The 27,797-nt window shown below is 31.4% G+C and overlaps 2 protein-coding genes across 2 annotated transcripts in view; one reads left to right on the forward strand and one right to left on the reverse strand.

The window, feature by feature from the left end:
* LOC139498222 (uncharacterized) overlaps positions 1 to 27,797 on the reverse strand; it is a 294,491-nt gene that overhangs the window by 247,513 nt on the left and 19,181 nt on the right. The window lies entirely within an intron of this gene.
* On the forward strand, positions 10,205 to 27,047 carry LOC139498210 (uncharacterized). The gene is made up of 8 exons (XM_071286563.1): positions 10,205 to 11,373; positions 16,716 to 17,025; positions 17,925 to 18,014; positions 18,240 to 18,536; positions 20,595 to 20,654; positions 24,452 to 24,874; positions 25,571 to 25,636; positions 26,400 to 27,047. Exons 1-8 carry the CDS (start codon positions 10,705 to 10,707, stop codon positions 26,801 to 26,803), a joined length of 2,319 nt encoding a protein of 772 aa, XP_071142664.1. The 5' UTR covers positions 10,205 to 10,704; the 3' UTR covers positions 26,804 to 27,047.

Genomic DNA, 27,797 nt, shown 5'->3' on the forward strand with positions numbered 1-27,797 from the left:
GGGTGTCCATTCATGATTCGAATATTTTTTTCTTAGAATGTCCACTGTACATAAATTTTAGAAATCAGCTGTTTAAAAACATGCAACACTAAGCTGCTATCTCCATAGAACATATTTTATTTGGAACCTACGAGATGTTCAGAGTTATATACGTCATACAAAAAGATTCTTTGATTAATATTGATGTATCTTATAGTGTACTCGTATCCAACTGTTACATTTTAACATAATATATTTACTGTATTTATTTTTCATATTTTACTGAAATATTTAATTGCTTTATCTTGAAATTTTGTATATTGTACTTATATGGGAGGATTTTCTTAAGGAAGTTCGCTACTCAGTTTCAAAATAACAAGCTTTTCTGAAAACTAGTATATATTGATAGGGGTTTAATTTAGGAACCAAAAAAGGAAAAAAAAACAACCATTAAGGTCAATGCGCTTGTTTTCGAGATATTAGCCATTAGAATTTTAGCGGGAAAATGTTATCTCTTGATTTTTCATAGCTTTACCATTGACAAGATAAAGTTCTCAAAAGCTATTTAAAAATAACAAAGATTTTATTAGACTTTTACAGATGACTTATAATTATACATTTAAAAGACTAATAAAAAGAAAAGTGGGTGTCAATGGCATTTTTTTTAAGACATTCAAATGGATAAAACCAGAGGATTTCGAAAATCTGCCAAAAATCCCAAAACATGACAAGCGAACATCCTTAAGATGTTATAACTTGTATCCAATCCTATTGTATATTTAGACAATAAAATATGTTTAAAATAAGAAATGTCCCGATATCAAGAGAAAAAATACGTTTACACAAAAATGCACGTGCATTCTTATACTGACGCATTTTCTAGGTTTGTTTGATTTCATATCACACAATCAACTAAATTGTTCTTATCGGTGGCGCAATTTTTTCAATGTTGATGTTCATTGTTTCATAAGCGAGCATGCTTAGCACCAGCGTATGGTATATCTGGCTTAAGGGCATACGATACAGTTTGGATCCCGTATTTAAATTTTGATAAAAAAAAAATCCCATATAGACTATTTTTACCTGATTAAATCAAATATGTAAGAAAAAATATACCTTCATGTGCTATTTTTGGGTAAAATTAGGTCGAAATTTGTATTTTTGCTCAAAACTCGGATTTATGGCCGTATTATTCCTTTCGAAAAAAAGACATAACTTTTTTGTTTTAAAAGATAAACACAAAATATGTTTGTTGTTAAATAATTTGTAATTTCTGTATTTATGAGTATCCGACACAAAATTATACATTTTTTTTCAGAAATAACTCATATTTAGCAATTATTCATGAATGTTAAAAAAACATCAGTGTTTGCAGTATATTTATCAAATTTTAAAAAGTTGCACTATTTACGTGTTCCTGAAAATTGGCACACATAATCTCCTTGCGTAATCAAACCAAATGGCATTTTAAAAAAGAGGGGACCATGAACTCGTTTTCAAGTTAAATAAGTTTTAATGATAAAAATCAGCCGAAAACTGAATCTTTTCCCGATAAGTCATAGTTTGAAGTCGCGAAAATAACAATTTACGTTAGCAACGTCATTACCTCCCCTGTAACTGTATCGTATGCCATTAAGGTGTGATTGCATGCAAACAGATTCATGTTTTGGCATACTATATCACGCTGTCTGCTAATAGGTAAACATTGAATTTTTTTTTAAATTTCCTCCATTATCATTTTTTTTCAAATCAATACATTGCTCTGTTATTGCTGAATTGACTCATTAGGCAATCTGTTATTGCTTTGAAATTGTTACAGTGACTTATGATCGCTATTTATTTTGACATAATGTAGATACAAAGGCATGCTCTCTGTTGATTTCAAACGAACTGATGATTACTACAATATATGGTATAGAAGAGCTAAAACAATTAATTACTAGCATGGTAGGTGATAAAAATTGTAGGAAATAAAAAAGAATAACGGGAGTTGTCTATGGTATCTGATAGTTTGGAACACTTGAATAATATTGTATAGTCAAGACTTGATACACTAAACTGGTTTGCCACTTTATGATAAAATGCCAGTTGATTCTATAACTGGTGTTAGGTTAAAAAGGACATATGTGATGTATTAAAATAGTATGATATAAATGTTCGTGTTATAGTCTAATTTGTTTTTGTACTAAAGCTTTGTCTCTTGAATTGCTGATGTTATTTTGTTATGCAATGTAAAGTAAAACTGTATATTTCAACTTATTTTCCATGTAATCAGATTGGGTTTTGTTACTTGCTTTTTACCGTGTTGAGGAAGTGTATATTTCTAATAAATTACTTTTTTGCAAGTTGAGCTATTTTTTACTTCAGTAACGAATTGAAACTTAGTTCGTTGCAAATTTACCCAGTTATACAACATGTCCAAATACAAGAAAAGCACATGTTCTTTATAAACCTGAATTTAATTTCAACAAAGTGTTTCTCTAATTATTTTTAGTATGCATGTATTGTTTTTGGTCAATTTCTGTAATCAGTTCAAATAATCCAATTCTTGTAACACGCATTATCAGGTTGAAAGCCAAATCTGAAACCTAGGTTGATAATGTCATTCTGTAGCTTTCAAAATTCATTTTATCTGATGGTAAATTAAAATTAATTTTATCTGATGGTAAATTGAAAATGATTTAATTTACTGCATTTATTCCTGTAAATTTATATACTAGTAGTCACAAATACCCCTTTCGAGGAAATTTTTAAAAAAATCCCTTTTTTGGAAGGGAAATCATCTACACATGTGTGTATCGCCATATATGGTATTGAAGTAAAATCATGAGGATTTGTTCCTTTGTTGAATGGTTTTACACTGTCGTGTAATGCAGTCTGTGTCCTTTTTTTTTAATTACAGTTTCCGAACTTCAGATCCAGGTGTTATGATCACTTATGAAAGACGAAGTGAGATGTTAACAAATGAAACAGCGACCACATGACAAACAAACAACAAATGATAAAAAAACAAAGAAACTGAATGTTGTTATTCAATTCAATAAAGAGTCGAAACGGACAAATCATAGTCAACTATGTTATGAAAATAATATGTCAGAAGTTTTGAAATATGCTAGGAATTTAATAAAAATACTTAACCTGACCACTGAAGTTTAAAAATAATGTCAAAGTCATTTGACATGTGTTGAAGTATTTATACTTTTAACACTTTATCTTCATCCCAGAACATAATAGAAAAAAATAGATATAGGGTATCCATCCCTTACACCAAATCAGTATCTGCACAGCAGAAAAACACATTAACAACAAAGTGACAACGTATGTATTGCTGTTTTTCATATCAAAGTCACAATGAGGCCTTCAACACGAAGCACAACAAACTTTTACCTGCCTGTAAGTTAAAAATAGCCCCTAGCACCGTTTTAAGCGGAATATGTTGCAAATTTATTCGGATAAACTTTTACTTTATTTCATTTATATGGTTTGGATGTGAATAAGAAAATATGATATGAGTGCCAATATGACAACTCTCCAAAAGAGACCAACGACACTGAAATTACCAACTATAGATTAATGTACGATATTAACAATGAGCAACGCCAATTCCGCATAGTCAGCTATAAAAGGCCCCTACATCTCATATGTAAAAATGCTATTAAAACAAGAAAACTAACGGTCAAATTATGTTTAAAACAAACTGAAAACAAATATGTAACACATCGTCAAACGACAACCTCTGAATTACAAGCTCCAGACTTGGGACAGGCACATATATACAGAAAATGGCGCGGTAAAATATGTTAGCGGGATCCCAACCTTCCTTTAACCTGGTACAGTGATATAACAGTACAACATAAGAACGAACTATAAAAAAATCATTTAAAAAACGCTTTACTCACCAGATGGGTACTAGTAAAAAATTATAACAAAAACATATAGTGGACGTGGCCGGGTACTTGTATATCCAACGAAAAAAGACTAAGAACAGATCTGAGAGTACTCGCAGTTACTGACACCTAGTCTAAAGCCACTAACAACTAATAAAAAAATCATGCATCTAAGACTGAATTATCAATCAGTACACATGCAACAATGGATTTAGCGAAAAGATGTCATAGATAGTCAGTGAAAAATACGACCTGGTGCAATGCCAATATACAGGTATCGACAGATTGTAGATCCAGGAATGTGTATATGTATGTAACAATATAATAGTAATATGTAATAATAATTTACTGATAACAAATTCAATATTAATACCAAATAAAACAATATTCAATCATCTAATTACTGTGTTAAATGTGTAACCTTTAAGAATTAGTTTATTTGGGGGATCGATATATTTACCAAGATTGTTTCTAAATTCCGATATATTTACCAAGATTGTTTCTAAATTCCTAGTCACGGTAAACAACATCTCCGTAAAAATAAGGATGTGCTATCCAGTTTGAAGTAAGTTTTCTATAGTTCAGAGAACAATTGAAGATTATTGAAAAGTAGCTAGTTCCTGTTACTCAAAGTTAAAATTGGCATCCAATTATAAGTTTCTTGAAAATGATGTGATAAAAAAATGGTTTACATAAACTTTCTAGTGAAATAATAGAGGTATTGTGCTTCTTCCGGTGAAGTAAATGTCTTTTCCCTTCTCATATGATAGCTTTTTTCACAATGGTTCCAAACATATATAAATTAATTTGTTTCAGTCTACCTTTGTTTGTTTTTGAGACTTAATTCATAAAAATAAAATCTAGTTTTTCGAACAATAACTCAAATAGTTATCAAAGGCACCAGGATTATAATTTAGTACGCCAGACGCGCGTTTCGTCTACATAAAACTCATCAGTGACGCTCATATCAAAATATCTATAAAGTCAAACAAGTACAAAGTTGAAGAGCATTGAGGATCCAAAATTCCCAAAAGGTTGTGCCAAATAAGACCCTAGTTCTTCGAAAAATTTAAATTTTGTAAACAGGAAATTAAAAAAATGCATTGAGAAATTGTTTTGAAACTTTGAAACTATCTATTAAAAGATAAACTCCCTTTAGTTTTTATGCTTGTTTTATTATCATTTAATATTAATTTCTTATTTTTGATGTAAACATGTAGGTATAACACTAAAGTAAGAAGGAAAAGTAAACATCACAAAAATACTGAACTGCGAGGAAATTCAAAACGGAAATTTCTAATCAATTGGCAAAATCAAATGCTCAAACACAGGTAATTGTATACAGGAATTATTTAGGAATAAAACGTTTATATGTCTTAAAAAAAACAACATCAAACACATCAAACGGATGGATAACAACTGCCATATTACTGACTTGGTACAGGTAATTCTTTGTGTAGAAAATGATTGATTGAACCTTGTTTCTATAGCTGGGAAACATCTCACTTGAATGACAGTCGCATCAAATTTCAAAATATTGACAAACATGTGTGAACAGAACAAACAGACATGTAAGGTCAAAGGTCAAAAGTAGAGGTACAGCGGTCAAATTTGAGTTATAATCGTAATCACTATATCCTAAAACAAACAAATATGTAACAAAGAAGCACAAAAAGGCATCTAGATAAAGCAAATAAGAAAAATGAAAGGCAAGAATTTTAAAAGTTACAAAGTACAATAGTACAATGAATGGATTTTTAAATACAGAGCCACGTCCTATGTATAAAATATAACACAAAAGGGAAAAATAGAAAAAGCACATAATCAAAAATGAAAGACAAGAATACAAAATATATCATATAATAATAACACAATAAAGGGATGTATAGAAACAGAGTACCGTTCGATGGATGTCACCTAAAGCAGACTAAACAGTAAAGATAATACTCACAAAGACAAATAAAAGAATACTATAACACGTTAATAAGATGATACACAATAGAAGAACCCAGAATCTTTACTTCATGGTCGTCGTTTATCATTTGTGATATGTTGATATAGAATATTTATCAACAAGGTCTTGGTATCTCCAAATAAACTTTTTTTTTAGAAAAAAAGACGATACGTTTTATGACACTCTCACTAACTTTCTACACAGTCTGAGTAGGAGCTGCAAGCTCTAGAATACTGAATAAGATGGGTAATGTATATACCATATGCAGACGAAGATAGTAAATTGCTACTAAGGTGGGGGAAATTGAAAATTGAAAATTAAAATCGTATCGTTTGTTATATTTTCTGGTACTTAGACTGTGTATGTCAGATTCGAGGTACAAGTATAAATATGAGGTGGAGAATGTTTCTCTAATTTTCAGTTCTGTGGATAAATTAATAGAACCAAACCAGAAAAGTTCGGATTGTTAAAGGAAAGAACATCAGTAGTATATCTGGAGGTGTCTTAAGTAACCACTATTCATATGAAATTAAGAAGAGGTCGGCAAAGAGAGGCGCACATTTTGCTCCCATAGGAATGCTGACAAGTTGTTAAAAAAGTAGACCTCCAAATTCAACAGATATGTTGTCAATAAGAAACTGCATCATACTGTTTATCTTGTTCCTCTATGTAACGTGTTTTACCTTAATATAACCTAATAACAAACATATATCATTATTGTTTTTTACACTTTCAGTATGGTTTCGCTTATTTATTTGTTGGTTACTTGTTGTAGGAAGGTTTTTTTTTTAATTAAGATACATAATATTTAATGTGTTCAATAATTAGATGGGAGTCAATTAAGAAGACATTGTGTTCTAGAAATAATTATGTTTTTTATTTTCTCGACAACATAACGAACACACTTTTGTCCTTCAACTAAAAGTTAGGCAGTGTCACAATAACGTTTATTCAATTATGAATATGTTTGAATTGATAGAAATCAACCAAGTATGCAAACAATGTCGTTTGATGTAATATTACATCAGTGTGTGCAATAAAACTTATTTTATGCAGATATATAACAAACACACTAAATTTACCTATAGATAACTCAAACAAAATCAATTTTTTGATAGAACAACAGTTGTCTTTAATATGTTTGAAACATTATAATCTTAAGTCAATATATACACAGAAATACGAAAACAACATATAAACTATGACAGTTGAATGAATACAGAAAAACACAGTTGTTAGCGTTCATGGACAGCGATACTATTAAAAAAACATCATTGTTGTGTGAATGGAATTTTCCTCTCTCTACTTCAAACTTGGTTTGCAGAAACTGTCTTGAATTCATGGCTAACTGACATTCATTTTCATAGAAGTTGACAACAAAGTAGAATTCAAAATACATGTAGTAAAAAATTACGTAGCTCCTGATTCATAACGATTATTCAATGTGTTTTAAAGGCAACAGACAGAGTTGAATGTATTTGAATTCAAATGGGTAAGTATTGACTTTAGTAAATATAAAGAATATAAAAAAAAAAATTCTAGTATTTAACCGCATGAGATATTTGTTCACTCTCATAATTTGGCTCTAGACGTTAACTTTGGGCTACCTCTTCACCTGAAAGTAAAATATATCATGATTTCAATAAAAAGAGAAAAAAAATGAGACTGTATAGTTTTATAAATAATATCAATAATGTAATAATGCAATACGATGGATCACTAATGGTTTATAAATTATGATGATGCATAACAAAAATAATGAATAACAAACCGTTTGAAAGATACGATTTTCATTGATGACTTATATATTCGTGATGTCAGACAAATATTTTAGATACTATCTAGTTAATATAAAACTATAAGTAATGAAATGTTACAAAGTACCATGTATGTATTTTGATAGTCGTTACAACATTCCCGTCTTTTTTTCTTCGATTTTGATATCGCCGAATTTAATTTTCTACAACAGTGTAAATCCCTATCCTTATATCTGGTACTTGATATGACTTTTGTTCCTAAATTTTGGATAGATCAATAAAGTCAGTAATATTATGTTAAGATTTATTTAATTATTAGCTAACTGTTTAAACAAAACTTCTGAAAAGGAAACTGCCATCATGACACAATGGTACTCTATTCATGCATACAACATGTGCAAGGACATTTAAAACACATGAAACAGAAAATAATCTGGGATGAAGCTAGCACATTGTAATTCTAAATCCTCGTCCTTACCTCGAAGATGCCTTTGGTACATAAAACTTGTAAAAAGGTCAATCCAAATACAGAAAAATATAATATTACTTGCTTCCCTGTATACAGCCTCAATATAATTGTTATCTATATATAAACTGCTAGAAGTAAAATTGAGAATGGAACAACCCAAACATAGAGCAGACAACAGGCAAAGACCACCAGTGTATGCATGTCAAAGGGTGCTAATAAAAAGTCCTACAGTGTACAAAAACTGCTGACTCTTTACGTTACTGTTAGTGAGAACTCAGTCAGACCTGTCGATGAGGACAGGTCCAGTCGAGGTTCCAAGTTTGTCAATTAAATAATATATATATGTATCAGAATTGAATAACATTTAAAACAATTATATTCCAGAATAGAATAACATGTTACTCAACATATATATTTTTTTTCGTGGACTTGAAACCTGCCGGGAGGAGGGACACTTCTATAAACTTGATAAAAGAGGGACGAAAGATAAAACGAAAATAAACTGACAACGCCTGGCTAAAAATGAAAGAAGACCAACAAACAAACAATAGTACACATGACACAACATGGAAAACTAAAGAATAAGCAACACGACCCCAACTAAAAACTAGGGGTGATCTCAGGTGCTCCGGAAGGGTAAGAAGATCCTGCTCCACATGTGACACCCGTCGTGCTGCTTATGTGATAACAAATCTGGTAATTAGTCTTGTTCGGTAGGTCACATTCATAAAAGGGAAGAGGATTGTAGTTACGACGTAAGGAACATATCCGATATCATTTGTGAAACGGTTATTCCATAACGGTCAACCAACTCGTGATGTCGTCCGTAAAATAAACGAAGGGATGATTTCAACTTCACCATTTGGAATTTTGATAGCTTCCTTGTGATAAGAAGGGACGCTGAGGTTCTGTAACTCCATTGTTTTTATATAATTAGATTTTAAAATACATACCTTTTCATATATTACAAGGGATAGGATCTTCAGTGATCTTATCATATATTTATGATAGTTTCCATACATATTCACGTATTTACAAGCTTGAAAATGTAACTGAATCAAGCGGCATGTTTTATCATCTTGTATATCTTTGTCTTTGTTGATACATAAATACCAGTTGATTTTAAATAATTCACTTCCATCATTCAGTTTGGTTTTTTTATGGATGGATCTGTAAAGTTCTAGAGTCATGTCCGATGCTGGTTGGTTTGCGGGTCATTATGATATGATCTTTAATAGTCTTTTAAATCACACTTCATTGTACGAAACCTGTATAACATTTCTTCAAATTTTCGAGATTTGTTGTGGCTGAATAATACAAGCAACGTCGACTGAATTGTTTTTTAAATAAAACAAAATAACCAAAGGGTGTCAACACTGTCTAATTCAAATCCATACCATATTAGATAAAAATACTAGTTAAAACATATGACAAAAAGCTCTTTACAATCTTTTTTATACCGATGAAAACAATGCAATTATTCTAATGAATAGTAAAATCAACTCAGCTTTTAGTTTGGACATTTCATACACAAATAACTAAGAATATGTTAAATCATAGGCCACAATAATTAACGGTTTTTCATGTGTTCACTCATGTAAAATTGAGTAAGAATACTTTTTTTTTTTTTAAACACAAAAAATACGGAATCGCAAGAACAAAAAAAAAGTGTGAAACTGGTGGCGTCGGGAGTCTCATACTGCTTGCATCGCCCTTCCGGCAAGCCTCATCCTGTCAAATGTCACATAAACATGATAAAGTCAATATATCGATTAAAATATTGTTTTGCTTTATGAAGATCATCATCGCAGTAACGAGTTATATATGGTAATATTTTGATTTTTCCATGTTTTTCTCATTAGTCGTGTTTTAAAAAAATTATCATATCACAATGTGAGATCAAGTTTTTTGTTTATCATGGTAAATAATAGATGTTCGATTGATTTGGAGCTTATGAACTATTACTACACCGTATCACTATAGTAACAGCTCATTGATTTTTCACTAATGTTACTATACAATTAAATCGAAGATATTTTTCAAATTTTATTGTGATCGGGCTGTGAAGAATTTAAAATCCTCACATAAAATACACTAGACACAGGTAAACCCATATGATACGCCGATTACGCTAGTAAAAGATATTTAAAGCCATATCATATAGCAACATATTATTGACTAGAAGTTTGTATGATGTAAACATACTCGATTTATTTTTGGATGAGTACTTACTGTATGTGGTCTCACAAATGACTTAGAACAACTATATATTCCGCATCAAAATATTGGCATTAAAGTTCAGGAATTCAGTAATTGCAAGTAGAAGGATACATTAACCGGACGTGTTACTTTATTAGTTTATGTGTATTGATAATTATCATGGACAAAAATGACGATGAAAAGAATCTGTGTTGTGCGCATGAAATTTATTAGACTTATTTATTAGTGTTAATTCATATCTCATCAATTTCAGAAAATACTTATTTCACTAATCACAATACGATGTTGAGTTGAATTTTAAATGGTGAAAAGTCAAAAGAAAAAAGGAAAGCATTTACCAATATTTAATTGGTCACACTTGAATAGAAGTGTACAAAATTTAACCTACATGACTAAACGCAGTGTATAGAAATTTATGCAACAAAATATTCTATAACAATGACTAACAATAATGAAACACAGGAATTGTTGCGACTGTTTAAATGTGTTGTAGATACTGGAACTGAAGTTTTATCTGCATTTGCTGACGGCAAATTTTTATCACAATATGGTGGATCGTTTGAACGATTTCTTCATGTGAAAAAGCATGAAATATTTCATCTATGGCAGCAACGAAAGGTATTATGCTGTGCGTGTGCGCCTGCGGGTTGCGGCCTTAAGCGAACAGGTCATATGGATATTTGGATATTTAAGAAACTGTATGATGAGTCTGGTCCAGAAGAAAAAGGACATACTGTTCGAAGTAGTGGTAGACTTGAACAACTTTGTCTACACAAATACATACCACAGCATATCGCAATTAACGACCTTGATATTAGCGCAATATCGTTTCTTCTTCGAAATTTGACAACTTTGTCACCAACTGAGAAGACTGCATTGGATAAAGTTACAACATACAGACGTGACATTTGTCATGCTTGTTCGACGAAATGTTATACGATATCCGAAATAAATACAGCATGGAGCGAGTTAGAGAACGCGTTCGTAGATCTAGCGGACCGTCCTTACAAAAGGCTTATTAAAATGCAAATGAAGGATTCAAGGAAAATCAACTTAGAGGAAGATGTAGTAATTGAATTGAATGCGAGATTACAGGCAGCCGAACTTGTGAGTATTTCACATTAGAATTATTTAATAGATCTTCCACATGTTCCAGTGATCATTATCCGTTTGACTTATATATGTTTGAAGGGGTTAAATTCTTAAACTTTTCTTTAAATAAGTTTTACAAACGTTTCCTGATATATATTGTAATATGATAAATACGAAATTTGAATATTCTTTTAGTCACTTTTGGTCAATGATTTAACAAAACGTTATCCATTAGGTCTCTCTGCTTGTTTTTGTTAAGTGTTAAATACTTGATGCAGAAAGTATAAATGGTCTTATATTCAAAACGAAAACAAATACCTGTGCATTGAATGTTTTATTCATTGTATCATGTGACTTAACATATTTAAATATCAACAGGACATTTAAAAAGTATGTCAACACTTTAAAGTTGTGATTATTGATTTTGTGTTAGTTTATGAGTAAACATACACATTATTATAGATTTTTTAAATATCCTGTTTTCTTTCAAATACTATAAGCATACTTGTTCATGTTGTCGTGCTTTAAGCATTGTGAAATTCATAACAAAGTAAATATGATGCTTAATGTTTAATAAAGTAATATCTACAATTTAGAAAAGAGGCGAAAGATACCAAAGGGACATTCAAATTCGAAAATAACTGACAACGCCATGTCAAAAAATGTATTTGTACACCCACAAAAGCAAATAATCTCTGTTATTTCAAGCAAATCTATGTAGAAACTATATGTGTTTCGAAGAAGCGTTATAGAAACCATATTTGTTTCGAAACAGAGTTATAAAAACTAGCATTGTGGTACCAAAAGTGGCAGAAATAGTTTAGTAGTCCCTTTTAGTTCAAAAGGAAATCATGTGTTCACCATTATCATGATTATACACAAAAAGACTACAAATATCATAATTACTAAATTGTTTCATTTCATGCATACTTTCAGATCAGTAATTTTAACTTTTGTATCATTACATTGAGGTTTTATAAACCTCAAGATTAAAATTGGTACACATACGCAGTAACTCAAATGATTAGATAAAATAGTTTTTTTACAAATACTATTTTGGAAGACGAAAATAACACATCGTATATACATGTGTCAAAAATAAAGGCAACAGTAGTATACCGCTGGTCGAAAATCATAAATTGATTGAGAAAAAAACAAATCCGCGGTACAAACTTAAACTGAGGGAAACACATCAAATATAAGAGGAAAACAACGAAACATCAGAAACACTAAACTGCGACACAAAAAAAACAATTGACAATGCAACACACACAAAAACGAACTATAGTATAACAATTTCCAGTTATCTGACTAAGTACAAGACAAAAGCTGATATCGTTTCCAATTGAAATTTAAATATCTTAAGTTGCTTCAAGTACAAGTATAAGCATTTGAATAAATTATAGATGATATTTGTGTAATAATAGTAATTGAAAGTGAAATTTCCTTATATTATATAATTACCTACGTGTTATGTAAGTTATAGTTTTAAAATATATTTCCCATATGACATGGAAATAAAAAAAATAAACCACCATCCTGTTCCTTCTCAATAAGTTCATTAATAACTGTCATTCCAAAAAAATATCTTTATTTTGTTCCAAGATGACTACTTGTACTTCACTTTTCTCCATCCTAAGCTTCTGATTACATCGATTGCATTTCCAAAAGCGAAAATTAAGGGGGATGTATCTGTAAAATATAAATAAACGTTAGATAAAAATAACTGTCTGTATAAATATGTTTGACTAAGTGCTGCTATCAAATTTTTATACGCGTTTCACTTTACGACTTGTGATTAGTAGTTAATTAACTGTTGATGTATGGGGAGTGGAAAGCAGTATTGTTTCTTCAGTTCAAGAAATATTTGACAGTGTTTTCCTTAATACGTGTATGCGTTGGTTGTGCAAAACCATATGTTTACCTGGCTATTTATAGTCTTTCTCATAGAGCTTATATGAAATTGTTTCCAATATTGACAGCCATGTTGGATTTTCAAATAGTTAGAAGTGGGACATTTAAAGACGTATCGTATCCGTATCTTATACGTTGACGTATCTAAACGTATATATGGGTTAATATATATTCAAGTAATTATTTACGTGCTTTAAAAAAAGTACTAGTAATCGAGAAAAGGGAATAGAGATTGGGGGAAAAGGAAAGGGCAATGTATATTTTTTATCTATTTCATTTCTGATATATAAATAATGTTGAATAATTGTTTAATTTATGTATTAGTTATGTTTACATACTAGCTTCTTGTATGTCAAAATCTGGACTTAAGGGATTTGCTCATTGTTGAAGGCCGCACGGTGACCTATAGTTGTTAATGTCTGTGTCATTTTGGTCTTTTGTGGATGGTTGTTTCATTGGCAATCATACCACATCTTCTTTTTTATATTAATAATATTTATTGTGCTAAAAGTGATGTTTCTACTTTATTTCTGCACGGAAGCTAACATTTACACACATATAACAATCACGTGATTTCCGTGTCAATCAATATACCTGTATATGTTTTGAAACTTGATATTTAAATCATTAGAACTACCCAGGCGTGAAGTTGAAATTTAAAACAAATAAAGGTAACGTTAACAAAATTCATACACTTACTTTATATTTGCTAATAAAAGGGAATTGAATCATCCACATCATATGAGTCGAATTGATTACTAATACCATTAAACTAAATTTATAAATTAAAATGTAGCAGGCAATCCTTTTTTCAAATATGTAGTGAAGTACACCTTCTAGGGTGCGCTCGACTTTAGTGACTTAATCTCGGACTTAATACGAGTTTTGTTTATGAATAGTTGTTAATGACTTTTTTTTAACAATAAACGCTAGCACATTAAGAAGTGTGTAAACTATGTTTAAAATTTTATAGTAAAAATCTCTTTATTCAACTCTGTAGATTTTGAAATATTTGCCACAAAGTCCCGATCTTCTGAACGATGTTTCCTTTGTATATATGCACAATATGGCAAATCTCTATTGTATCATTGCTGTTTTGATTTTATTGCACAATTTCGTAATACACATGGCTACAGAAGGACTCATAAATCTTAAATTCACGACGGAGAAGTGGTGATGGTTTAAATATCGAGTGATTAGATATACACGAGTATTCATAAATTGAAAACTATCATGCAATAAAAAGAGTGTAGCAATGGGTATAAATGAAAGAAAGATAACAATAAAAATCGTGGTTACCCTTTTATCGATAAGTGTCATGCCAAAAAATGACTTACATGTCCCCGTCTTTCCACCAAAAATACAGTAAGGTTCACGTTTAATGGTCGCACATTTTCTTTAAATTTTGAAACTGATATAACTTGAAAAACAAACAGTATTATTTATTTACTCGCATGAAACAAACCGGGATGTGGTATTCAGTACGTAGGTGAAACTGGAAGATATTTATCTAAACGAACTCAAGAACATCTGTATCGTTTTAAAAGACCCAATAAATTCAAAAGTATCATTTATCAGCACTTTAAGAAGCACAATCATCCTATTAAATGTTTAGCAGTTCAACCTTTAGAAGTGGTAAATAAGCAACCTGGTGAATCTCATTCAAAGTTTATACGATCACGGAAAATAATTGAATTAAATTGGATTAAAAAATTACAGACAGTCTACCCTCTCGGTCGTAATGATAATATCATGGGAATTGGTAATATATCAAGAACCGATTCCGTTAACATTTTGGATATAGTTTCTAAACCTGTTCGTAAAAACCGTTCTCACGGTCTTAGAAAAAATCGCAATCAAATAAAATTTCGGACCAATCATACCAATATTTCGGACTTAATTTCTATTTCAAAAAACAACGGCAGACATTATCTGTTAACAAAGCTCTGTTCATTACCGGTTAATAGGTTAAATAAAATTTTGTAGGATTGCAACACAATTTCATATAACAGTCCAAAGTATGAAATAGTTCAAATTATTATGGCATATTGTTATTCTAAACTATTTCCAAAAAATGATCGCCACTTCTAGTACGAATAGTAGAGTGTAGGGTTAGACATTAACCCTTTAACATATGATGATAGAAGTTGAAATAACCATTGCAATACTTTAATTAACAAGTTAAATATGCAAAATATTCAAAATCAATCAAAAAGATAGGCAAATTATTTTCCAATGCCAAAACAGCTGCCTTTACTTAATATCATTGACTTATATGCAATTGTCACCTTTTAACTCACCTTTTCACGAACATTAAAACTAAATTCGGCCACCAAAAGCGGAAACGGCATGTCAAAGTCTCGATTTTTGTTTCGATAAAGGCCACACAATAAATCTATATATGATGCAGTCTCCAAAATCATCCTAAAACATAGTGGATCGGAATCATTCGTTAAGAACATAATGTGTTCTCCGTCCAATGAAAACATGGGAAATAAAACAATTTCCCAAGACCCTTGTGTTTAAACGGTGATCTTAATGATGCCACTTTGTAATATATGTACACTTAAACATCTTAAAAATAAATGCTGATGATTGAAAAAGTCAACAGATGAACATCAAGTTTCAATTTATATATGTGAATGATTCTAAAGCCTCACTATGCAAAAAATTGTTGAATACGAAATCTGTGTCAGAGGAAATAAGGGAAATGATCAGATACTTCCGATTCATGATAGTCACCTCTGGTGTCATCTGAAAGTTAACATTTTACTAATTTAGAAAATATATGATTTATTTGTTGTTCCCTTTGCAATAAGGACCGATTAAGCTTCGTTTGGTGTGTAGAAAGCCAAATTAGATGCAACATGATAGCTTTTATAACTGTGCATCGCAAAAATGTAAGGTTTCTAAATAGTTTTGCGGGAGATTATTAACTTCTAGCGGAGTACAATAGTAACTATTATTGGTTTCTTGGTCTTTTTGTGGCCATAGCCATGTCAGTTTATTTTCAGCATATGAGATTGGATGTCACTTTTGTATCATTAGCCTCTCTTTCCTGTTTATTAGAAAGGTAAAATCACTATTTATTTTTATTTAAGTCCATTTCCTGCATGGATTATTTAGAGAGAATTGGTTCTTACAGAATCACTCATTTGCGGGAATAAATAAGACACAATAGATACTGATTATAAAATAATTCAACAAAAGTCATACAAAACAGAACTTAGCCCATCTATGCCTAATATGGATAGATAATTTAGTATGCGAATATTTTGTTCTAGTTTAATGACCTGATCTAGTATCTCTTATGAGTTCAATTATATGTTACTGATATTTAACTTCAACAATTTAGTACTGAAAACTCAGTTGCTTATACCTTCTGGGAGGAAACGTCCATGAGCATAAAAACCAAATTGTACAGTTTAGCTTTTCAATTTCAGGTATTACAGAATATGAGTTCCCCCTGTAATAACAACATCGGGTATATTTTAGCCATGGAAGACAGACTTAAAGATGTATCAATAAGCAACGCAGAATCTATCAAAGACCACTTAACTATACAAGCCGAAGTAGCCCAACATTCATGGTCAGAAACAGAAAAGAACTTAGAAAATTCTGTTAAACACGGGATTAATGAGTTGAAAGAGTCTCATGCAACTAGTCTACAAATCGTTGGAAACAAAGTAGATGCAACCAGATCAGATGTCAAGGAAGTAAAAGAAAAGCAAGAGAAAACTCAACACACACAAGGCAAAGCTTTTTTTTTTTATTTTTCATTTTTTTATGGGTCGGAACGTATTAAGTGTTGTTTTATGTGATTTAGACCGACAAAGACATAGCAATGTTAGACTTTGCAAATAATATATAACTGTTTTAAAAATTGCTTATACTCACATATTTCGTTGATCAAATTGATTTTATGTTTTTAACCGTTATGAAATATTCAAGCTTAGTGTTCCTAACGCGATTTTTTTTAGCCTATTCTGAATAGTCTTTTTATCGTTTATTTTTTTATATAAATAAGGCCGTTAGTTTTCTCGTTTGAATTGTTTTACATTGTCTTATCGGGGCCTTTTATAGCTGACTATGAGGTATTGGCTTTCCTCATTGTTGAAGGCCGTACGGTGACCTATAGCTGTTAATGTCTGTGTCATTTTGGTCTCTTGTGGACAGTTGTCTCATTGGCAATCATAGTGCATCTTCTGTTTTTATATTGTATGTTGTTTTTTCCATTTTTTTTGTATCTGTATCGGAGTTAAGTGGGACGTCCATTTCTTCTAAACTAGTATAAATGATTGCCTACGGGTCAGCTGTAGTCCCCCCCCCCCCTCGAGTGCGGCATTTACTGTCCGGAAGACCCATTACTGCCAATAGTCTGTACGTTGGTCTGGTTATCGTCTCTCTGACATATCACTGTTTCTAGTTTCAATTCTATTTCTTCGCCTTTTTCTCTTTTTTTTAGTGGGGGGGGGGGGTCTCCTTTTGTTAGTTGGTGACACTACAAATTTAATTGAATTTTCTTCACTTGTATATGTTTAAGTTTTAACAGAAAAAACAAAGGGTTCAAAATACATAGTTTACAAAAGTCTAAATATGAATATTTGAATATTTTATTAATTACCTTTTTTTAACTTTGATTCCAATTGTAGTTGAAATATTAAAAGCCATACAGAACTTAACGCTGTCAGTAAAGTATGAAAGACCCACAAACGTACTCGTACCAGAGGAAACATGTACAGGTAGAATTTTTATACATTAAAATACATTTGAAATATATCTGGTATAGTACATATTTGATATTGATTACTGGTATTTTATTTCAAAGTTCATTGAAAAAATAAGGCAAATAGCATTATCTACATGATGTACTAGCAACGTTATATGCCAAAGTTTTAAGATGACCATGCCGTCAGACAATATAATTTAGGTTGTTAGAAATATAAAATAGTACTTTTTAAACTTAGATGCAACGGAACATCCTGTCCTTTGGCAAATGGCAATCCCTGAGCAATGGAATCTAGAAGGTGTAGAAGCAACACTTCGAAATCAATCTAACAAAGATGAAGTATTTAAGAAGAAATTTGTGAGGAAAGGATCTTTGATTATGTTGACAACGATATCATCACGTATACTCAGTGATCCTGAAGCATTTGAAGCTGCAGTCATATCATTTCTAGTGAAAATGATAGAAGACTGTGAAATCAATACAGAAATACCTGACCGACTTGACGTCAGGCTTCATATATTGAATGCTAATGAAGGTTTGTAATCTTAATTAACTTATATAATTGCACCATGATAAAGAAAAAAGAGAAGTTTCTATAGTATTTCGATTAGCAAATGAACCACTGTGTGGCGGAGTCTATAAGTGTACTCTTCTGTAGTGTCTAAATATATAGATTTTTTATATAAAGTGTACGTATTAAATTTACCTTCATAGTCCAGCAGATAAGTCAAATATATTGCCATAATTGATCATTTTTTGGTAAGAACATGAATTATTTCACATTATCATGTATTTAGTACTAATTACAGCAGTTTTGTATATCTAATAAAGGTTTATTTTCCAGTCTGTATCACCAACCCTGTTTCGCATACCCCGTATCGCATAGCTGAACCCGTATCGCATACCCTGTATCGCATACCCCGTATCGCATAGCAAAACCCGTATCGCATACATGACGTGACATCGTGATATCGAATGACGTCAAGTTGCTGTATTTCCTGGCATGATACGAAATGTAACCTCATTTAGCATGTTTAGTTTGAGTTTCTGAAAATACTTGCTAGAGAAAATGGATCGTTTATTGACACTGATGCAGACTACAAAAAATCATTTTGGAAAATTATCAAATACTTCTTTCCGAATTTTCAGGGAAACTTTTGTAAATGATTACAAAAATGTATTTAGGACCCGAATATTTTTTTGGGTGATAAGACAAAATTGGTTATTTTCATCTAAATGTGGTCCTCAATATTATTTCTAAATAAAGACAACAGTAGTATACCGCTGTTCAAAATTCATCAATCGATTGAGAAAAACACCAATCGGAGTTACAAACTAAAACTGAGGGAAACACATCAAATAAAAGAGGAGAACTACGACACAAAAGAAACACAACACTAAAATGTAACACACACAGAAACGAACTATAATATAACAATGGCCATTTTCCTGACTTAGTACAGGACATTTTAAGAAAAAAAATGGTGGGTTGTCCTCGCACTTTATCTGCCATTACCTTTTATCTAAAATCTTCCAAGCCCAATCGTCAGAATCAAACGATTGCACCCTGTACTTACATATATGTCATGAATCCGACTTTGTTAAAATATATGATAAACAGATCAATGCAGGACAAAATCTGTATCGAATGCTGTATCATCACTCGACCAATATCAGCCATCGAAACTTTCGGCTCTCATGATTGATATTGGTTTCTTGTGATGAAACAGCATGCGATACGGATTTTGCCATGTATAATTCTATATATATTAGTTTAATGCTTAATTACTATGCTTACTACTATGTTTGGTCATGGAGCTTAGAAACATTGAAATTGGCCGCCAAATTCAAAATTAGCATATAAGGTACTGATAATAGAAAACCAAACAATTGATGATGACTACATATATGCATGCATATAAAATCTGTACATATCCAGGTATGGTATCAAATAAAATCCCAGGAAATAAGCATGCTAAATGTTATAAGATTTTTAGCTTTGCTTATCAATTTTTTCTAACAATTGAATTATGAACACCTACAGTTGGGTGTAGACCAAGCATTAAATTAAGTAAACGCACATTATCAATTCGTGCACATATATCGTTAGATAACTTAAATTGAAAATTCAAAATGAAATAAACAATAAAACAATAATACACAAAGAAAAAGAAAAAGAACACAATAACACGTTATTAAGTTGATAAACCTACAATCTTTATGTCTATAGCTGCTGCTTGGTGTGAGCCAAAACTGCACGTTGAAGACCGTACTTTTTGTTCTATACATATTCGTATGTCTATAACTGCTGCTTGATGTAAGCCAAAACTACACGTTGAAGACCGTATTTTTGATCTATACATCTTCTTACATCTATTTAAGACCATCGTGTATTATCTGTTATAAACTGATACGGACTACTTATCAACAAGGTCTTGATATGTTGCTATGGACCATTGTTATAAAAAAGGACGAGACGTTCTTTGACATAACCCTGGTGAACCATATCTTTTTCTTTTATGTATATTTATATAAAAAAAAAAACCACATAGTATAGACATGTATATTTGCAATCCTAAAACTTTCTTTTTAGTTAATGTTACCTGCAAATTACCAAAAATACCTACAGATCATAAACTTGTTCAAACTGAAGGTAAATATTGTAAAACTTAATGAGCCATGAGAGATGAGTATGCGAAATTCTATTATGTGTTCTTGTCTGTGACTCCGTCCGTTCGTCCGTCTGTCCCGCTACAGGTTAAAGTTTTTGATCAAGGTAGTTTTTGATGAAGTTGAAGAACACAATCAACTTGAAACTTAGAACATCTGTTCCCCATGATATGATCTTTCTAATTTTATAGCTAAATTAAAGTTTTGACCCCAATTTCACGGTCCACTGAACATAGAAAATGATAGTGAGAAATTCAGGTTAAAGTTTTGGTTAAAGTTTTTGGTCAAGGTAGTTTTTGATGAAGTTGAAGTCACATCAACTTGAAACTTAGTACACATGTTTCCTCTGGTATGATCTTTCTAATTTTAATTCCAAATTAAAGTTTTGACCCCAATTTCACAGTCAACTGAACATGGAAAATGCTAGTGCGAGTGCATTGGGCCTCCGTGTACTATGGACACATTCTTGTTTTATATCTTTTAGATAGAAATTGATAACTAGAAATAATTTCATATTTTATTGTTAGTTTGAAGTGATTTTCAACATCAAATGTTCATGCGGAAAAAATACACCCTTTTCTCGGTCAATTGCAATTTTCGTCTTTCAATGACAATATCAGTAAGTTGTCAAATATGAGTTTATATTTCGTTAAGTATCTTTCAGCTCTGTTGTAAGAACTGTAAACTTCCATTTGATGTTTTTAGAATGCATTTCCAAAATATTAAACGTAACTATAAAGATACCCAACGAATCTTTTAATGCCAAAAGAATTTTTTTCTTACCTAAAAGTATTATTTCAAAACAAATGTTGAAAAATTGGTAATATTTATGGTAACAATTCCGAAGATTTGCATGCAATATGCCTCGTTCTTATAATAATCAAAAAATGAGACTCAGTGTTAATGTTTCATTTTTAACTTACCTGACCCATATTTTATAAAGAACGAACATTTTCAATTTTTGTACTTGTAGTAAAAATACAAGGTCGGTGACAGCATGTTTTCTTTCCTTTCATTAGAACTTATCTTTATATATTAATGTCAAAATTAAAAAAAAAACGTTTTTTCAAGAACAATCTATGCAGATTTGAGCAACTTGTAGCTTTACAAATAGAGCGGTGACCCATAATAAAGTATAAGAAAATTCTATTTGAAGAAATAAATACCAATTATCCGCCTAAAAAAGCTTAGATTCAAGCTCACACGGACAAAGTTCACTAAAAGTAATTTGGCTATTGCAAGATTTCTTTTTATCTTTGTAATCAGGGTGCATTCAGACATTTATACTTGACTTTAAAATATTGGGGTTGAACGTCCCAGATGAAGGTATATCAAAAACAAAGCGCTTCGAACGTACTTAATTTACCCAGTTCTAATCTAATTTTCTATCTTATGGTCAATACTTCTGCTGGTAGACTGCAAGTTTAAAGGGTACGAACAACCTAGGAGTCAGTGCGTTGGTACTGACGTCATTAAGCATATAGCAGGTAATGTTCGTAGGATGCAAATTTTCGCTTATTTTCACGGATAGAACAAAATAGCAAAAATAAATTCCGCCAATTTATAAGTGTACATGCACAGGTATTGATAAAAGTTCAATAAAAATCGCGAAATTTTACACCCGTAAAAATAACCCGCTATATGGGATTATATACTTTTTCTCCATTTTCTGTTGCAAATCTCCTCAGGCCAAAAGTATGAAAAGACGGGATTACCTTCACCACGAACGCTCAAAGTCAAAATTGGATAGAAAAAAAAAAGAAAACAGTAAAAGGACCCAGAAGTATAGCTGTATCTATATAAGATTGGCCTTGGTTTTTTTAATTCCCCTTTCTCTTTGGCAAACTCCCTCAGGCAAATACAAATGAAAACAACGCTTTTTAGGGTTAACTTAATCACGAACGTTCAAAGCTAATTATACATTCAAAAACAAAAGATGGAACACGGTGGCCTTGTATAAATAGCGCTATTCTATTTGGGTCAAATACATCATTAGCTTCAAAAATTGTGTGTTTGTGTGTGTTTGCTGCTAAAATATGCATCATGAACTTGAGATGTTTCAATTAACAATATGACCTTGACTTTGATATTTTATCCCTATTGAAGTAAACTATTGTGGAAGGCTCATAAAGTTTGTACCTTAAAAATTAAGTTAATTAAACTTAGTATGCAGTTGTGTGTTACACTCTGGCCTTGACTTTTGACCCGTTTCATTGTAAAACATTGTCATATTTTTGTTCGGTGCATAACAGAAGATTGACAAATTTGTATGCAGAAACTTCATTTTAACTTCGATGTTGACCATTAATCCTTATGATAGTAAAGTGTATTCTTTAATTGTTTTCGGTTTAACATATGATCGAGAAGTGTCAAATACCAAAATCAGTCACTCTGACCTTGACTTTGACATTTGACCCTGGGAATATTATTTGAGTTCGGGGGCATAACTGTTTTCTTACGTACTTATGTTAATCAAACTAAGTGAGATAATGCAATGCGGGATGATTTATCAGTTAGATTAGTTAACTGTGTCTTGACCTATATTGAAAGCTGTATGTGGACATTTGAATATCTTGGTTATTTATTTTGTAATTAATGTTTTCATTCGAGTACCACTGACGAGTTCTAGGCAGACTTAACGTGATATGTATTAAAAGCCTTATTCCTTGTTGAGTTATAGGCTGGTATATGTGATGAGTTTTTATCTTGATTTACCTCAAGATACCACAAAGCTATCAAAAAGTAAAACAGCAAAAACAAACAAGGCAAATTCAAAACGGCAAGTCATTTATCAAATGACAAAATCAAAAGCTCAAACACATCAAACGAATGGAGAACAACTGCCATATTCTTGACATAGTACAGGCATTTTCTTATGCTTGTTTAATAGCTAGAAAAACCTCTCACTTGTATGACAGTCGTATAGAATTTCATTATAATCACAACAATGTGTGAATAAAACAAACAGACATAATGGGTAAAACTCTTTAAAAAAACGTCGTACGATTTCTGAATTATTTTAATATTAATATAATTATAACTTAACTTGCGTTTCCTGTCATGATATAGAGTTGCTGGGGATGTATTGAACAAGGGAATCAAGGACACAAAGTTAAGTCATCTTTTCGAAAACGTTACAGACACCATAACAAGTTGATTGACCTTTATGGAATATATGTGTCACTGGTGATCACTGATATGTTTCTACTGTACGTTAACTTTAACTCAATTTTAGTTTTTTGTGTGGCTCGCGTTGTTCAGTTTTTAGTTTTTTGTGTAATCTTTTGTGAACTTGATTATCTCTTCGTCGTTTTGTTCTTTTTCAATGGTGTTGCCAGTTTTTCTTTGACTTGCGAGTTTTGGATGTCATCTGAATATTTTCCGCTTCATTTTAGCAATTCATTTAAGAATTTACGATACTTCTGGCTTATATCGAAACAATTGCTGGAGCATACTTGTAAGTAAAAGAAATACTTAGGCATCACTATCAATAACGTGAATGTAAAGGCATTAACTCATAAACAAACGCACTGAACGTAACCTCAGATTATGATACAAGATACAAGTGTATGTACGGACTTATGTATATTAATTAATCTTTATTCTGTTGTAGAAATACTGTATATTTAGTTTACCATGTTTACAATCTTATATAGCAAGGTTTAACTATGGAATATCGAAATACAAGACTAATGTAAAAATACTTAAGAACCAGACATTCATTTTCTTACATATACTAATATTTCCAAATCTCTAAATTTGCAATGCTTTTATCAACAGGACGTAAACATGGTAAAAGAGATCGGAATGAATCTGACAAATTTGATCTAGCCTTTTTAAACTGTGACGACAAAAAGGAAAGTGAATGGGTAGAAAATATGTCGATAATGTTGGAGACAAAGTATGATATAACATGCGCTATCCTCGCAAAAGATTATTTGTACGGTTTTCCATTAAAAACGAAACTCGCTATGCATTTAAAAATGTTTCAAGCAGGTTTAGTAACTGTAACAAAGAACAATTATAAACACTATTCACATATAATAAATGAAAGCATGCCACTTGTGGGCGTGGAAATAGATTATGTAGGACAAATTCCAGAAGAGCTCTGGCAACGGCCATACATCAACTGCACAACGTGTGAGCATTTATGGTTTCCACGACTTTTAGATATTTTAGATATTCTAAGGACAAGTTTACCTGGTGAGTGATGTGAAAATCATATTTCAGAAGTATGTGTTTGAAATGTATCAATGTAATTAATATGTTATGGCAATAAACATGATATGCATTTATACAGCACAGACGTATTTTGTGCACAAATTAATCTTCTAAAGAGCCATCTACGGTAATTAAATTCCAACTTTTCATGATTTATCAAATACTTAATCAATATTTTATGTTGAGTTCACACGTAATTCGAATTCGATTCGCGTTAACTAATTCGAATTAGTTTAATTCGCATTTGAAACGTTGTACGTCCTAACGTCAATTCTAATTCGAATTACAATGAGCGTCAAATTCGCTTACTGTCAAAACGACGTTAACTTTTAGTTCGTATTAACAAAAGCGTATTTCTAATGCGAATTGGATAATTCCAATTAGCCAATTCGAATTAGAAAAGAAGAGTGTGTGAATTTAATTCGAATTAAATGTTCGTGTGAACGAGGCATTATTTGCACTTCAACCAAAATTAGACATATGCTGAATTCCGCAGTAACTCCAGACCAGTAATTCTATCTTCAAACGGAGATCTGATTTCAAATAAGTTTATTCTTTTAACCAAATAAAAATGACATTCAATATTATAAATAGCATGTCTTGTAATGAATGGTTTATTGTATTGCTCTATTAGTAGTGTCTTCTCGCATGTTTAACTACTAAACCTTTTCATTACAGGTAAATTGAAGCCGACGACAGAAAGTGTAAAAGATGAAACAGATTGTGAAAAGTGCAAGTCTTCAGGTAAAAACATACTTAAAATTTACACAGTCGACATTCATGTTATTCTATGGAATAGGAATGTTTTTAGTGTTTGTTTGGGTTTTTTTTATGCCCCATTATGTTTTCTGGTCTGTGAGTCCACTCGTTCATCCTTCCGTCCGTTCGTCTGTCTGTCCCGCTTCAGGTTAAAATTTTGATGAAATTGAAGTCCAATCAACTTAAAACTAAGTAAACATGTTCCCTATGATATGATCTTTCTAATTTTAATACCAAATTAGATATGTTATCCCATTTTTACGGTCCACTGAACATTAGAAAATGATAGTGCGGATGGGGCATCCGTGTACTTGGGACATATACTTGTTTTGTTTTTAGTAAAGCAGGAATATCGCATAAACATCTACATTTTCAGGGAAATCAATTCTTGCATCTATAAGCCTTCATAAGTCGGTGTGAAAAGAACACATTGCATTGCTTTTAAAGCGCTGAAAAATAAGATAGTCCTTATCAATTGTTTATGTTTATGATTGGTCTGTTTCTGTGTGTGTTGCGTTTCGATGTTGTGTCGTTGTTCTCCTCTTATATTTAATGCGTTTCGCTCGGTTTTGGTTTGTTACCCCGATTTTGTTTTTTGTCCATGGATTTATGAGTTTTGAACAGCGGTATACTACTGTTGCCTTTATTTATGTAATTGCCTTCTTAAAAAAAATCCTTAGATTTGTTTTATTGATTTAATTTTGCTCACACTTTGTTCCTTTTTCATTACTCTGTTTTCACGTTACAGTGGCGACGGCTGTCTATCACCAGTTTGACGCAAAACGAAAAGAGAAGTTTCAAACAATTATATGTGGATCACTTACAGATGAGCCATGGATACTAGACTTCATTAGGAAAATAATGCCATTTAACCAACGAGTATACTACATTAATAGGTGGCTTAAACAAATAAGAAATCCACTGGAAAATACTTCAACAATATATGTTCTTATTTCACCAAATCTTCTGAAGTGCCGATCAATACTTGAATACATTGGATCTGTCGATCGTAAATGTAGAATTGTTCAATTACAGATTACTCGTGGAGAAATCCGTAGTCCCCTTGAATGTTTTCCATTGATAAAGGGTTATGATACTACTGTCAATAACGACAAGACTTTAGCACACACAATTTTTCCACCAGATAATTAGTATGGAAATACTACTGTAAGAAACATTAATCATAAGACAGATATATATATATATATATATATATATATATGTCAAACTTTCATTAACACCACAATTTTGTTTTTCATTATCTAAATGTATCAGGTACCGTGAACAGTGTCATAATTTAATGATTCTCTTTTAAGTTCCATTTGCCTTTGTCAACAAAATATAAGGCTATCTATTGTCTTACTATCTTAAAATAAACTAAGATTTATAAACTACATGCCCTATGTATATCTTTAAATAAAATTGAGAATTTGCATGTTACATAATATGATCGAAAAGGGGCAACTTCAACCGTGAAAGAATTCTATTTCAAACGATCATATATTTTTTAATCATTTGCTTCAAATTATCAATCAAATAGTTATTTTTTTTAGAAAGCCCAATACGAAAAGCGTTGTTATAACATTGCATATATAACTCATCAAACATGTTTGTGTATAATTTTGTTTTCCAAACGTATCAATTGCACCAATATTCGAAACTCATTTGCGCCAATTTACCCGTTCACATATCTATCATAAATAGTACTGATTAATATTTATTCTTATTTTTGGCTTAAAAAGCAGGGCCGTAGCGTAATGGAGGCAAATGAGGCAAAAGCCTCACTTTTGAAACGACGATCAAACTTTAGAAGTGGCAATTTTTTTTAATTTCATGTATTTTACATTATCAATATGCGAGTTTCAAGTTTCAAACTATTTACCGGCACACTTCATACAGTGTTTCCAATCTGCAGCAGCGATTCTGAATATTAATTATTTTACATGCATAGCGGTGACGGTAACAAAAATAAGTGTCCCGATTACAAATCAAAATACACAAATTGAAACAAATCTTATTTATGTCGTTACAAAACTGGTTGAAGACGGGTTCTTTAAAGAGAAAAAAAGATGAAAAGGGAAACTCATGAGTATAAACACCCCCGATAAGTATGCTGGCTTATAACTTTCTTGGTTTATTTTTGAAT

The sequence above is a fragment of the Mytilus edulis genome, chromosome 12, assembly GCF_963676685.1.
Source record: "Mytilus edulis chromosome 12, xbMytEdul2.2, whole genome shotgun sequence".
NCBI classification, from domain to species: Eukaryota; Metazoa; Mollusca; class Bivalvia; order Mytilida; family Mytilidae; genus Mytilus; species Mytilus edulis.

Coding starts and splice junctions, on each gene's coding strand:
- LOC139498210 (XM_071286563.1), top strand. CDS start 10,705: ATGACTAACAATAATGAAACACAGGAATTGTTGCGACTGTTTAAATGT. Junction 17,026..17,924: donor GAAAACTCAACACACACAAG/GCAAAGCTTTTT, acceptor TTCCAATTGTAG/TTGAAATATTAAAAGCCATA. Junction 25,637..26,399: donor TGAAAAGTGCAAGTCTTCAG/GTAAAAACATAC, acceptor TTCACGTTACAG/TGGCGACGGCTGTCTATCAC.